At 41.0% G+C, this 15,015-nt stretch overlaps 1 protein-coding gene across 4 annotated transcripts in view; it reads left to right on the top strand.

The window, feature by feature from the left end:
- The window catches only part of nfia (nuclear factor I/A), a 130,209-nt gene extending 119,428 nt beyond the window's left edge, over positions 1-10,781 (top strand). For all 4 annotated transcript variants that reach the window (XM_057841428.1, XM_057841429.1, XM_057841430.1 and 1 more), the window contains one exon: positions 890-10,781. In XM_057841428.1, coding sequence (XP_057697411.1) covers positions 890-904 — 15 coding nt within the window. In that variant the 3' untranslated portion in view covers positions 905-10,781. The remainder of the gene's footprint in view (positions 1-889) is intronic.
- The last annotated feature ends 4,234 nt before the right edge of the window (positions 10,782-15,015 follow it).

A 15,015-nucleotide genomic window follows, 5' to 3' on the forward strand; every position in this document is an offset into this window, starting at 1 on the left:
AATTAATAAATAAAAAATAATAAAAAATAGAAAATTACAAAATCTAAAATAAATAAATAAATAAAAATACAAAATAATGTATATATATGTATTATAAAGGAATTTGAAAAAAAATTCATACTTATTTGAATAAATAATTCAAAATAATACAATAACAAAAGAAAAAGAATAAATTAATTGTTTTAAAAAAAAAAAAAGGAAATGAATCGGCCCTTTGAAAATGTATGAGGAAGTTTTTGTCCAGTTTGCAGCAGGACCGGGAATAACAAGTGGTATTTGCCATGTGGCAAAATGGATTTTGCCATGTGGCATTTTTCTTTTTGTATGTGGTGTTTTTGGGGGGAAATCGCATTTTTGCAGGCAATGGACCCCCATGCCATTGACGACTATGCACGTCCAAATTTTGCGTTCATATTAAATGGCAGAAAAACGTGTGGCTGTGATTTTTTACCATACACTTACCATTACAGCGCATTGACATTCAACTGGCACCCAAATAAGGCTATGCCATTGACGGTTATGCACCTCCAAATTCATTCATTCATTCATTTTAAACCAAAATCCATTTTGCCACATACAAAAAAAGCCACATGGCAAAATTAATTTTGTCACACGGCAAAAAAAATGCCACATGGCAAAATCCATTTTGCCAGCAAGAAAAAATGCCACATGGCAAAATCCATTTTGCCACATGGCAAATACCACTTTTGGTTCTCGCTGTCTCTCCAATTTTGGCAGAATTGTATGTCAATTTTGAAAATTTGAAATGTTTTTCACACCGAAAGTGAATTGGGATTTTTTGGGGGGGGGGCACGTCTGTAACATGAGGGGTTAAATTCAAGTGGATTGCGTTTGAAGTAACTTGTTTTTTTGTTTTTTTTTTTTTTAGTGGTACCTGGGCTAAGGACTGTTGAAGCTCCTCCCCCGGACGCCCCGCCCTCCACTCCGCCCACCAGCGTCCTTCCGTCGCCCGGAGAGATTCCTTTATCCCTCCCTCCTTTCGGGGGCGGGGCCGAACGAGACCTCGTTTGCCGCGGCCCCGCCTCCTCCCGACGCGGGAGGAGCCCGACGGCGGATCTCGCCGACCGCTCTCGAGCCCGCCCCCTGGCGGGCGTGGACGGCCGCTCGTCACGTGACTCTTCCTCTTCTCCCCCCTCCTCCTCCTCCTTTGTGACACGAGGGAATACTCAATATGAAATATTGAATATTCGAACGGGACGTGTGGAATATATAGGAATATCGGAGACGAGGAAAACGTGCAATGTTTGGAAGCTCCGAGCTGCTTTTTTTGGTTGGTTTTTCCCGGAAGTCCACCGGCACCAATGGACTCTAAAACAGGACGTGCAAAGACAATAAGGGACATTATTATTATTATTACTATTAATATGCTTCTGAATTTGTGGCCCGGCGATGTGGATCCCTTTAAAAGTGTGCTCGTTTGTTAAACGGGCGCATCTTTCACTTTTCATCTTTTTTCAATGGTGTTTTTCCCGTGCAGTCAACCCTGGCCGTCGGCCGACGCCCCCTTCGCCGAGCCCCGCCCGCAGGTCGAAACTTGAAACGCGTGGCGTTCGAACGTGAATCCGTCGTGTCCAAAAAAGTGAATCTGAATTGTACAAATTTCATTCATTCATTCATCCGCTCATCCTCACGAGGGTCGAGGGGGTGCCGGAGCCTAAGTACGGGCAGGAGGCAGGCGGGGTTGGTTTCAATTGATCGAGTTCAAATATTCAATTTATCGCTTGAAGATGGGAAATGTATTGCGTTAAAACGGGAAATATAGCGCGGAATTAAATTTGTTGCGTGAATTTGCCAATCTTTAAATGTATCGTGTTGAATTGGGAAACTTATCGCGTGAAGAGTGTCGTGTTGAAATTAGCCGCGTCACTTTGTGTGGCCAATAATTAAATCACGTGCATCGACTTTTTCGCTAAATTCATGTCAAATTTATACAGTCCCTAAATCGGGGAATAATTACCATATTCGGTTTTTAGACAAATCGAAATATCACTAGCTTCCTGAGTTAGCTTTGTCAGATTCTGAAGTTCACGTCAACACCAGCTTCGAAAGTTAGCGTCAACGTCAGCTTCCGAAGTTAGCACTAACGGCAACTTCCAAAGATGGCACGTAAGCCATCTTCCAAAGTTAGCATCGACGTCAGCTTTCGAAGTTAGCATTGTCTGCTTCCTTAATTTAGCATCGTTAGGTGCCGAAGTTGGCATCAACGTCAGCTTCCGAAATTGGCGTCAACGGCAATTTCCAAAGATGGCACATACGCCGTCTCCCAAAATCATTCAAAGTTTGCGTTGTCTGCTTCCTAAGTTAGTGTCGACAGGTTCTGAAGTTAGCGTCGACGTCAGCTTCTGAGGTTAGCGTCACTGTCAGCTTTTGAAGTTAGCGTCTGCATCCGCTTTTGAAGTTAGCTTCAACATCAGCTTGCCACGTTAGCATTTTCTATTCTTAATTAGTGTCATCAGCTTCCACAGTTAGCATCAACGCCAGCTTTTCAGGCTAGCGTCACCGTCAGCTTCTGAGGTTAGCGTCTGCATCCGCTTTCGAAGTTAGCTTCAACGTGAGCTTCCGAAGTTAGCATTGTCAGTTTCCGAAATTAGGATCAATACCATTTGTTTGGATAAGCGTCAACAGCATCTTCCAAAATTAGTATCAACATTAGCATCCAAAGTTAGAATTAATGGCAACTTTTGGAGTTAGCATCTTTTGCCTCCTTAGTGTCATCCATTTCCAAGGTTAGCATTGTCTTTTTCCCTAGTCTCAACACAAGCTTCCAAAGTTGGCATCATAGCCAGCTTCTGAGGTTAACATCAATGTCAGCTTTCGATGTTGGTATTAACGCCACCTTCCGAAGTTAGTGTCAATGTCAGCTTGCGAAGTTAGCATTGCCTGCTTCCTTAATCGGCATCTTTAGGTGCTGAAGTTAGCCTCAACATCAGCTTGCGAAGTTAGCGTCTGCATCCGCTTTAGAAGTTAGCTTCAACATGAGATTCAGAAATTAGCATTGTCCACTTCCGAAAATCGCCTCAACACCAGCCTCTGAAGTTAGAATGATCAGCTTCCAAAATTAGCGTCAACACCATCTTCCAAAGTTGATGTCAACATATGCTTCCAAAATTAAAATTAAGAGCAACTTTCAAAGTTAGCATCTTCTGCTTTCTTAGTGTCATTCGTTTTCCAACATTAGCATTGTCTCCTTCCTTAGTGTCGTCAGGTTCCGAAGTTAGCATCAACATCAGCTTTCGAAGTAAGTCTTAACGTCAGTTTCCGAAGTTAGCATCGACGCCAGCTATCTGAGGTTAGCTTCACCGTCAGCTTCCGAAGTCAGCATTGACGCCGGCTTCTGAGGTCACGGTCGGTCGGCTTCCAAAGTTAGAATTAATGGCAACTTCCAAAGCTAGCGTCGACATCAGCTTTCCAATTTAGCATCAACGCCAGTTTTCGAAGCTAGCAGCATCGTCTGCTTCCTTAATTAGCGTTGTCAGCTTCCGAAGTTAGCATTGTCTACTTACTCAGTTAGCATCGAAAGGTTCTAAAGTTAGCGGCGACGTCAGCTTCCAAAGTTGGCATTCAAATCTGAAATGTATTGCATTAAAACACGAAATATATTTTGCGGTGTTTTGAAATTTATCGCGTTGAAATGTAAACATTAAAAAATATGTGAAAATTCAAAGAAATCATGTTGAACAATGAAACAGAGCAACCACATGGTTGGATTTCAGCTCAAACGGAAAGGACGTCTATGGCCAAAATTCCAACGGCGAGGGCTGACTGCATTTGAAACTCCATTTTTTTTCTCAACTTGACATATTTTTAAAAGCGCGTTTTTGTGTTTAGCGTCTTTTCCGGGCGTTTGTTTGCCCGATCACCCGGAAGGGGCGAGGCCCCCTGCGATCGGCCGCTCTCCGAGAGGCGCAGTCACCGCGAGCACTTAGCATCAGGGGGCGTGGCCTGAATCAACATGTACATATGAACATATACCTAACGAGTATACAATACAAAAAGACCTGCATGTCGTAGTGTTAGTGATGATGTAGTTAGTCACATGACACTTCCTTTTCTAGCTGAGCTCCGCCCCGTCGCTTCCCGCCATGGGTTAACTCCTCCCCTCCCTCCCACCCTCCGCCCTCGCCGTCTTAACTCAGCACTGACGAATCGTCCTCCAAATGTGAACGTTTACTAAAAAGGGAAACGATGTCGATGACAATCAGTCGTTGAAAAGATTGAAGAGAAAGCAAAGTGCGCGGGGGCGCCGGATTCTTGCTCGACGGCGACGGACGACGGTTTTGTCTGGTGGGTCTTGAATTCCTGAAATCGTCAGGCTTTGAAAATCTTGAATTTGCCAGTCTTGTGTTTTAAAAAGGGACTGAATTTATTTTATTAGGTCATAAGACCCTTAAATCAGTTCCCCAAGGCCTTGAGAAGTCTTGTAAATCTTGACAATTGTGTCTTAAAAAGGCACTGAATTTCTTCTATTAGATCATAAGATCCTTAAATTCCCGTAGTAGTTCCCGTAAGGCCTTGAAAAGTCTTGAATTTACAAATCTTGACAGCATGTCTTCAATTTGGCCTGGAAGGTCTTAAATTCCTTAAATCAGGGTTGAGGCTGGACCTTGAAAGTCCTATTTACTAATCTTGCGTCTTAAAAGGGCACAACAGTTCTTCTATTAGGTCATAAATTCCTTGAATTAGAGTTACCCCAAGGCCTTGAAAAGTCTTGAATTTACAAATCTTGACAGCATGTCTTTAATTTGGCCTGCAAGGTCTTGAATTCCTTAAATTGGGGTTGAGGCTGGACCTTGAAAGTCTTATTTACTAATCTTGTGTCTTAAAATGACACAACATTTCTTCTATTAGGTCATAAATTCCTTGAATTAGTTACCCCAAGGCCTTGAAAAGTCTTAAATTTATGAATCCTAAATACATTCCTTCACTGTCATCATGTGGGTTTTAAATCACTTGAATCAGGTTTCACAGTGGGCCCTGAAAATCATGATTTCACACATCTTGTGTCTTAAAAAGGCACTGAAATTCCTCTAATAGGTTCTTGAAGTTTTAAATTGGTGTTCCCGCAAGGCCTTGTAAAGGCTTAAATTTACGAATCTTGACATGTTCTCAATTTCACCTGAAGGGTCTTTAAATTCCTTAAATCGGGGTTCATGCAAAGTCTTGAATTTACTGGTCTTGTGTCTTAAAAAGACACTGAATTTCTTCTTTTAGGTCATAAGATCCTTAAATAGGAGTTCCCACAAGGCCTTGAAAAGTCTTAAATATACTAATTGTACAGCATGTCTTTAATGTTGCCTCGAGAGTCTTAAATTCCTTAAATCAGGGTTCAAGCCGGACCTTGGAAATCTTCAATTTACTTGTCTTGTGTCTTGAAAAGGCACTGAATTTCTTTTGTTAGGTCATAAATTCCTCCATAAATGAGAGTTCCCCCATGTCCTTGAAAAGTCTTAGATATTTCATCGAGTGGGTCTTAAATCCCTTATATCAGGGTTCGCAACAGGCCTTGAAAATCATCATTTTACACGTCTCGTGTCTTAAAAATGAACTGAAATTCTTCTAATAGGTTCTAAAAAATTTAATCGGAGTTCCCATAACGCCTTGAAAAGTCTTAAATTTACAAATCCTTACATGTCCTCCATTTCATCTGGTGGGTCTTTAGATTCCTTAAATTGGGGTTCACTGCAGTTCAGACCTTGAAAACCTTGAATGTACTTTTCTTGTGTTTTTAACAGGCATTGAAATTCTGGCAGTTGAATTTCTTAAATGAGAGTTTGCACAAGGCCTTGAAAAGTGTTGAAAATTCCTTAATTCAGGGTTAAAGCTGGGCCTTGGAAAGCTTGAATTTACTAGTCTTGCGTCTAGAAAAGGCACTGAATTTCTTCTACAATGTCATAAATTCCTTTAATGAGAGTTCCCACAAGGCTTTGAAAAGTATTCAATTTATGAACCTTGAACACATTTATTCAATTTCATCGGGTCTGTCTTAAATTCCTTAAATCAGGGTTGATGTTGGGCCTTGAAAGTCGTACATTTTTACTCGTCTCGTGTCTTAAAAAAGGCATTGAATTTCTTCTACCAGGTCATAAAATCCTTGAATCACAGTTCCCACAAGGCCTTGAAAAGTCTTGTAAATCTTGACAACATTTCATCTTGTGGGGCTTAAATTTCTTAAATCGGGGTTCACGCAAGGCCTTGAAAATCATTTACACGTCTCGTGTCTTAAAAAGACACTGAATTTCTTCTACTAGGTCATTAAGTCCTTAAATCAGAGTTCCTCCAAGGTCTTGAAAAGTCTTAAATTCACTCATCTTGACAAATTCTTTAATTTCATCCGGTGGGCCTTAAATTCCTCAAATAAGGGTTCACACCAGGCCTTGAAAATTATGATTTTGCACATCTCGTGTCTTAAAAAGGCAGTTAAATTCTCCTCATAGGTTGTAAAAAAAAAATAATAATTGGAGTTCCCACAAGATCTTGAAAATCTTGTCTTCAGTTTCATCCGATGAGTCTTAAATTCCTTAAATCAGGGTTCATGCTGGGCCTTGAAAGTCATACATTTTTCCCCCCTCTTGTCTTAAAAAGGGCATTGAGATTCTTCTTCTGGGTAATAAATTCTATAAATCAGAGCTTCCACAAGGCCTTGAAAAGTCTTAAATGTATTAATCTGGAATACATTTCAATTGTATAGGGTGGGTCTTAAATTCCTTAAATCAGGGTTCACACTGGGCCTTGAAAGTCTTACATTTTTATGAGTCTTTTGTCTTAAAAAGGCATCGAATTTTTTCTACTAGGTCATAAAGTCCTTAAATCACAGTTCCCACAAGGCCTTGAAAAGTCTTAAATACACTCGTCTTGACAAAGCCTTTAATTTTGTTTTAAATCCCTTAAATCAGGGTTGACGCTAGGCTTTGGAAGTCTTTATTTGACCAGTATTGTGTCTTACAAAGGTACTTAATTTCTTCTATTAGGTCACAAATTTCTTAAATCGGAGTTCCCACAAGGTCTTGAAAAGTCTTAAATGCATTAATCTTGACAACATGAAATTCCATACATCAGGGTTAGCACTGGGTCTTGGAAAGTCTTAAAATCTTGTGTTAAATTTGTCTGGTGGGTCCTAAATTTCTTAAATTAGGGTTTCCACCTGCTCTAAAATAGTCTTAAATGTACTCATTCTTTGTCTTAAAAAGTGTAAAAATGTATATGTCAAATGTACTCATTCTTTGTCTTAAAAAGTGTAAAAATGTATGTTTTTTGTCAAAAAACAAATACAAAATATAGACCCTCTATGATAGAGTTAGTTTATTAAAAACAAGCGGGGGAAAAACTGTACTTAGGAACTACAAAAATTTAACCTAAATTTTAAACAAAGCGGATGTTCGTGATTTACTTTCGCTGGCCAAACAACAAAACCGTGCGGTCCCGGGGCCAGATTTGGCCCCCGGGCCACCACTTTGACACCAAGCGGAAGGCTCGCAACTCACTCGACCCATCGTGTTGCCCTTCACCCTACAAATAATAGCCCAAATTCCTCTAAAAACAGGCCCGAAAGTGCCCAAACGGCGCTAGTCAGGGTAACAAAATGGCGTCCGCGAATCCCGTGAGAAGTTCAAAGGCTGTCCGCACTTTGCTTTCTCCGACTTTGCAGCTCGTTTCACTAGTCCTTGTCTTCCTTTCTCCCGTTGAGCCGATTCTGTGAGAAGGTTCCTTATGCAAAAAACTTGCACTTCTTGTTAACCAAAGTTAGCACGCGACCGGCATCGCCACCTAGTGGCCGGTCCCTAAAAAAAGAAGAAGAAAAAAGACGGTCTCGCCAAGCTGAGGTGCCGTTGCGCTTCTCGCTTTCACGCTTCATCGCCGAAAAACATGTTTACACTTCCCGCTTCCTGCTCATGTTGCTCAAAAATTTCATTTATTAAAAAGAACAGGATATGGCAGTGCAATTAAAAAAAAGATTTGGATTCTTGATTTTGTTGGTGAAACCGGGAAACTTGAATTTTAGAAAATTTAAAAACGAGTGAGTGCCAATCACAGAAAAACGTGTCGCGTTCCAACGAGACATTCTCGTCAACTCCCTTAATTCTTCAGGCGCCATTAAAAGACGTCCAATCCAAACGTGACGCAATTCAAAGGAGTTGGACATGAATCGTTTTCAGACCAATGTTAGCTTCTGGAGTTTGTGTCAACGTCAGAATCTGAAGTTAGCATTAATGTCAGCATCCGAAATTAGCACTGTCAACTTACGAAGTTAACGTCTTCAGCTTCTGAATTTAGCCGAAACTTCAGCTTCCGAACTTAGCGCCGACGTCAACTTCCCAAGTTAGCGTTGACGCCAGTTTCTGGAGGTAGCTAAGACAATAGCTTCTGATGTTAGCGTCGTCAGATTATGACGTTAGCGTCAACAGCTTTACAGTTGTTGTGGTCAGGTTCCGAAGTTAGCATCAGTAACGGCTTCTGAAGTTAGCGTTGTCAACATATGGAGTAAGTATCGTCAACTTACAAAGTTGACATCGTCAGCTTCTGAAGCTAGCATTGCCTGCTTCCGAAGTTAGCGTCAACGTCTGCTTTTGAAGGTAGCATCGACAATAGCTTTGACGTTAGCGACGTCAGTTTATGAAGTTAGCATCAACAGCTTTACAAAATTGTTGCGCTCAGGTTCTGAAGTTAGCCTTGTCAACATATGGAGTAAGTATCGTCAAGCTTAGTAAGTTTGTGTTGTTAGCTTCCAAAGTTAGCTTTGATGATAGCTTCTGGAGATATCAATTTAAAACATTAGCGTCAAATTTGGCTTCTGAAATGATCATCAACGCCAGCTTCTAAAGTTGGCGTCAACAATAGCTTCTGATGTTAGTGTCATCAGTTTATAAAGTTAGCTTCATCAGCTTACAAAGTTGACATCGTCAGCTTCTGAAGTTAGCATTGCCTGCTTCCCGAAGTTAGCGTCAACGTCGGCTTTTGAATTAGCGTCAACGCATTTCTGAAGTAAGCGTCGACAATAGCTTCTGATGTTAGCGTCGTCAGTTTATGACGTTAGCGTCAACAGCTTTACAAAGTTTTTGTGGTCTAGTTCTGAAGCTAGCATCAGTATCAGCTTCTGAAGTTAGCGTTGTCAACATATGGACTAAGTATCGTCAACTTATTAAGTTTGTGCCATTAGCCTCCGAAGTTGACATCAGCGTCCAAAGTCAGTGTTGACGTCATCTTTTGAAGTTAGCTTTGATGCTAGCTTCTGAAGATTGCGTCATCAATTTAAGACATTAGCGTCCAATTCAGCTTCTGAAATGATCATAAATGCCAGCTTCCGAAGTCGACGTCGGCTTCTGAAGTTAGCGTTGTCAACTTATGACGTTGGTGTCATCAACTCCCGAAGTTAACGTTGAGATCTTCCGGGCGTCGAAGCACCCACTTGGTGTTTTTGTGTGGTTGTTTTTGTGTAGATGTTGTGGTGCGGTGGCCGCCATGAGGAGCCCCGCCCCCTTTTTCCTTTTCTAGCACAGCACTTCTTTGTGTCGTTGTGTCCCCGATGACTTTGGACGCTCGTTTTCATTCCATGCAAATAAAACGCTTGGTTATGCAACATTTGATGCTTTTTATTTTTCCATCTTTTTCCCCCCTCATCTCACGCTTGGTCCCGGATCGGCGACCGATCCTTACTGTCGCTCTCCAGTTGAAAGCAACGCGACCGGTCCCACCATCCGATCCATCCCGACGAGACGGCGCAAAAAAAAATACAGGAGACTAAATTACTGGTGCTCGATTATGTGCAGATGACGAGTACGTAATTTTGTTCTTTGGCTTCGTAACAAAGCTCCGCCTCCAAAATCAAATTCATCACTGTCACAAATTGCTTGTACTTGCTTACTTGTACTCCATCACTAATGATCAAATGACCCTAACCTAAATCTAAGCCCCACCTCCAAAATCGACTTCATGACTAAGTACTTGTACTCGATTACTTGCAGATGACGAGTACAAAATTTTGTTCTTTGGCTTCATAACTAAGCTCCGCCTCCAAAATCAGCTTAATTATTGTCACAAAGTACTATTACTCCATTACTGATGATCAAAGGACCCTAACCTAGGCTCCACCTCCAAAATACACTGCAGGACTAAGTACTTGTATTCGATTAGTTTAAGTTGACAAGTACAAAATTTTGTTCTTCCTTTGCCTTCATAACTAAACTTTGCCTCCAAAATCGTCATTATTGTCACAAAGTACTCGTACGTGCTTACTTGTACTCCATTACTGATGATCAAATGACCCTAAACTAAGCCCCACCTCCAAAATCGACTTCATGACTAAGTACTTGTACTCGATTACTTGCAGATGACGAGTACAAAATTTTGTTCTTTGCCTTCATAACTAAGCTCCGCCTCCAAAATCAGCTTAATTATTGTCACAAAGTACTATTACTCCATTACTGATGATCAAAGGACCCTAACCTAGGCTCCACCTCCATAATACACTTCAGGACTAAGTACTTGTATTCGATTAGTTTAAGTTGACAAGTACAAAATTTTGTTCTTCCTTTGCCTTCATAACTAAACTTCGCCTCCAAAATCGTCATTATTGTCACAAAGTACTCGTACTTGCTTACTTGTACTCCATTACTGATGATCAAATGACCCTAAACTAAGCTCCGCCTCCAAAATGACGTCATTACTATGTACTTGTACTCGATTACTTGCAGATGACGATTATGAAATTTTGTTCTTTGCCTTCATAACTAAGCTCCGCCTCCAAAATGACTTCATTCCTAAGTACTTGTACTCGATTGTTTTAGTTAACAAGTACGAAATTTTGGTCTTTCGCTTTGTAACTAAGCTCCGCCTCCGAAATGACTTCGTTCCGAAGTACTTGTACTCGATTACTTTTAGTTAACAAGTACGAAATTTTGTTCTTGGCCTTCATAACTAAGCTCCGCCTCCAAAATGACTTCATTACTATGAACTTGTACTTGATTACTTGCAGATGACGAGTACGAAATTTTGTTCTATGGCTTCATAACTAAGCTCCGCCTCCAAAATGATTTAATTACTGTGTACTTGTACTCAATTACTTTTAGTTGACGAGTACGAAATTTTGTTATTTTCCTTCATAACTAAGCCCCGCCCCCAAAATCAACTTGATGACAAAGTACTTGTACTCGATTACTTGCAAATGACGAGTATGAAATTTTGTTCTTTGGCCTCACAACTAAGCTCCACCTCTAAAATCAACTAAAGTACTTGTACTCGGTTACTTTCACTTGACGAGTACGAAATTTTGTTCTTTGCCTTCATAACTAAGCTCCGCCTCCAAAATGACTTCATTCCCAAGTACTTGTACTTGATTACTATCAGCTGACGAGTACGAAATGTTGTTCTTTGCCTTTATAACTAAGCTCCGCCTCCAAAATGACTTAATTCCTAGGTACTTGTACTCGATTATTTTTTAGTTGACTAGTACGAAACTTTGTTCTTTGGATTTATAACTAAGCTCCGCCTCCAAAATGACTTCGTTCCGAAGTACTTGTACTCGATCACTATTAGTTGACGAGTACAAAATTTTGTTCTTTGCCTTCATAACTAAGCTCCGCCTCCAAAATCAACTTGATGACTAAGTACTTGTACTCGATTACTTGCAAATGACAAGTATGAAATTTTGTTCTTTGGCTTCATAACTAAGCTCCGCCTCCAAAATGACTTCATTACTATGTACTCGTACACGATTACTTTTAGTTGATGAGTACGAAATTTTGTTCTTTGCCTTCATAACTAAGCTCCACCCCCAAAATCAACCTGATGACTAAGTACTTGTACTCGATTACTTGCAGATGACGAGTACAAAATTTTGTTCTTTGGCTTCATAACTAAGCTCCGCCTCCAAAATGACTTCATTACTATGTACTCGTACACGATTACTTTTAGTTGATGAGTACGAAATTTTGTTCTTTGCCTTCATAACTAAGCTCCACCCCCAAAATCAACCTGATGACTAAGTACTTGTACTCGATTACTTGCAGATGACGAGTACAAAATTTTGTTCTTTGGCTTCATAACTAAGCTCCGCCTCCAAAATGACTTCATTACTATGTACTTGTACTCTATTACTTTTAATTGACCCGTAGGAAATTTTGTTCTTTGCCTTCATAACTCCTCATAACTAAGCTCCTACCCCCAAAATGACTCCGTTCCGAAGAACTTGTACTCGATTACCATTAGTTGACGAGTACGAAATTTTGTTCCTTGCCATCATAACTAATCTCCGCCTCCAAAATGACTTCATTACTATGAATTTGTACTCGATTACTTTCAGTTGACAAGTATAAAATTTTGTTTTTTGCCTTCATAACTAAGCTCCGCCCCCCAAATCAAATTAAAAACTAAGTACTTGTACTCGATTTCTTGCAGATGACGAGTATGAAATATTGTTCTTTGGCTTCATAACTAAGCCCCACCTCCAAAATGACTTCATTACTATGTACTTGTACTCGATTACTATTAGTTGACGAGTACGAAATTTTGTTCTTTGCCTTCATAACTAAGCTCCGCCTCCAAAATGACTTGATTACTATGTACTTGTACTCGATTACTTTTAGTTGACGAGTACGAAATTTTGTTCTTTGCCTTCATAACTAAGCTCCGCCTCCAAAATGACTTGATTACTATGTACTTGTACTCGATTACTTTTAGTTGACGAGTACGAAATTTTGTTCTTTGCCTTCATATTTAAGCTCCGCCTCCAAAATGACTTAATTACTATATACTTGTACTCGATTACTTTTGGTTGACGAGTACGAAATTTTGTCCTTTGCCTTCATAACTAAGCTCCGCCTCCAAAATGACTTCATTACTATGTACTTGTACTCGATTACTTTATGTTGACGAGTACGAAATTTTGTTCTTAGGCTTCATAACTATGCTCCGCCTCCCAAATCAACTTCATTACTGTCACAAAGTACTTATACTCCATCACTGAAGATCAAATGACTCTAACCTCAGCCTAAGTTCCGCCTCCAAAATCGACTTCATGCCTAAGTACTTGTACTCGAGTACTTTCAGTTGAAGAGTACAAAATGTTGTTCTTTGCCTTCATAACTAAGCTCCGCCTCTGAAATCAACCTCATTTCTGTCACAAAGTACTATTACTTGTTTACTTTTACTCAATTACTGATGATCAAAGGACCCAAACGTAAGCCTAAGCTCTGCCTCTAAAATCAACTTCATTACTAAGTACTTGTGTTCAATTACTTTCAGGTGAAAATCGACTTAGCTCATGTTAGTCTTAACAGGGAACAGCTAGATTCAGCCATATGAAATGAGTTATGTCACATTCACTGTCGCCACTAGAAGAAAGTGTATCTACTCAAATCAATAAAACTATATACAAACACTTTCAAAACAAACCATTACAACACCACTTGAATTCAACAAATACTGGAAGCAGCAGTTATAATTTGAATCTTTTCTAATCTAATTGCCCGAGTCAATCGATTAATCGTTGCAGCGCTACACTTAAACTCCGCCTCCGACTTCCTGACCAAGTACTTGATGACTAACCCCCTCTGCTCTGCCCCCAAAGTTAACATCACATGTGTACTCTTTTTTCCTTGTACTCAATTACGTGTACTTGATTACTTGGCACTCATACCTAAGCTCCGCCTCCAAAATGGACATTACAAAGTACTGCATTACTTGATCACCTGCAAAAACAATATGATACAGTAACCAAATGTTTATTGTTTACGGTCATTCCTTAGCTCCGCCCATAAAGCTGACCCGACACTTAGTTATGTGTACTTGATTACTTTCCACCGCTGCTGACATTTTCCTTCGCGTTCATACCTAAGCTCCGCCTCCAAAAAACAGACATTCCAAAGTACTTTAACTCCTTTACTTGTCCTCGAAGACGTAGTGATCAAATACCCGGCAAAAGTCTTTCGTTGTGTTCACGCCTATGCTCCGCCTCCGAAACGGACGTCATGACCAGGTACTCGATTACTTGTTGCCACCGCCGCAACATGATATAAGGCCCAAATATCTGTAAGCCCCGCCTCCAGACTCCTCCTGGCAGTGTTTTTAAGCGTGCGGCGTCGCAGCGTCCATCGACCAGTTAGGCCGCCGCCCCCGTCCCACCGCACCCCCCCCCCCCCTTTTTTTTTTTTTTGCTGCTGTCCTGCAGGACAGATCAATGTTGTGTTTGTGCTGAGCTCAGCGTTACACACACACACACACTTGCATCCCATCCAGGCAGGCAGGCAGGTCTAACCGCAGCAACACTTCAAAACCCCCCTTTGGTCCGGTCGGTCGGGGTCGATGGGGGTGTCGCCCCCCCGGGCCCTCCCCACCGTGACTCCTCTCACGTCGATGCCGCTTTGATCGGTCGGCCGTCTTTGAAGGCGAGAAAGTTTGGACGCCAACTTTACCGAAGGACGGAAAAACCCCCAAAGCATGATGGGAGGTTTTGCTCTCGTAATCACGTTCGACCTCACGTCTGTAATGGTCACGGTCAGTCACGGCTGTGCTGGCGATCCCTCCCTTGTCACCAAACAAAATGGCGGACAAAAGTTTTTTTTTTCAATTTCGATTCACGTGACCATAGTTATTAGCGTGGTTACACGGTTATTAAATTTTTTTGGTGTCATTTTTCGTTCCAAATTGTTGACACTTTTAACTCATTGGCTGCCAACCCCCCCCAGTTCAAAATGATTAGACGTCCATGGCCGTCAATGGGTATGAATTGACAGGAAGTTGCTCCAAAAACAACAGGAAGTAACCTATATTTGACCTCAAGTCAATTGAAAGTGACCTGAAAATGCGCCATAATGAACTCATTGGCCGCCATTGCCACGAGTCAGCAGGAAGTGCTTCAAAATCAACGGGATGGGAACTTGAAATATGAGAGAGAGAGTGTGCGAAAATTAACAGGAAGTGAACCAAATCAACAGGAAGTGACCCGGGACTGGCCTAAAATCCAGGGGAAGTGACCTACAAATGACCCCGAATCAATAGAAA

The sequence above is a fragment of the Corythoichthys intestinalis genome, chromosome 7 (assembly GCF_030265065.1).
Source record: "Corythoichthys intestinalis isolate RoL2023-P3 chromosome 7, ASM3026506v1, whole genome shotgun sequence".
Lineage (NCBI taxonomy): Eukaryota > Metazoa > Chordata > Actinopteri > Syngnathiformes > Syngnathidae > Corythoichthys > Corythoichthys intestinalis.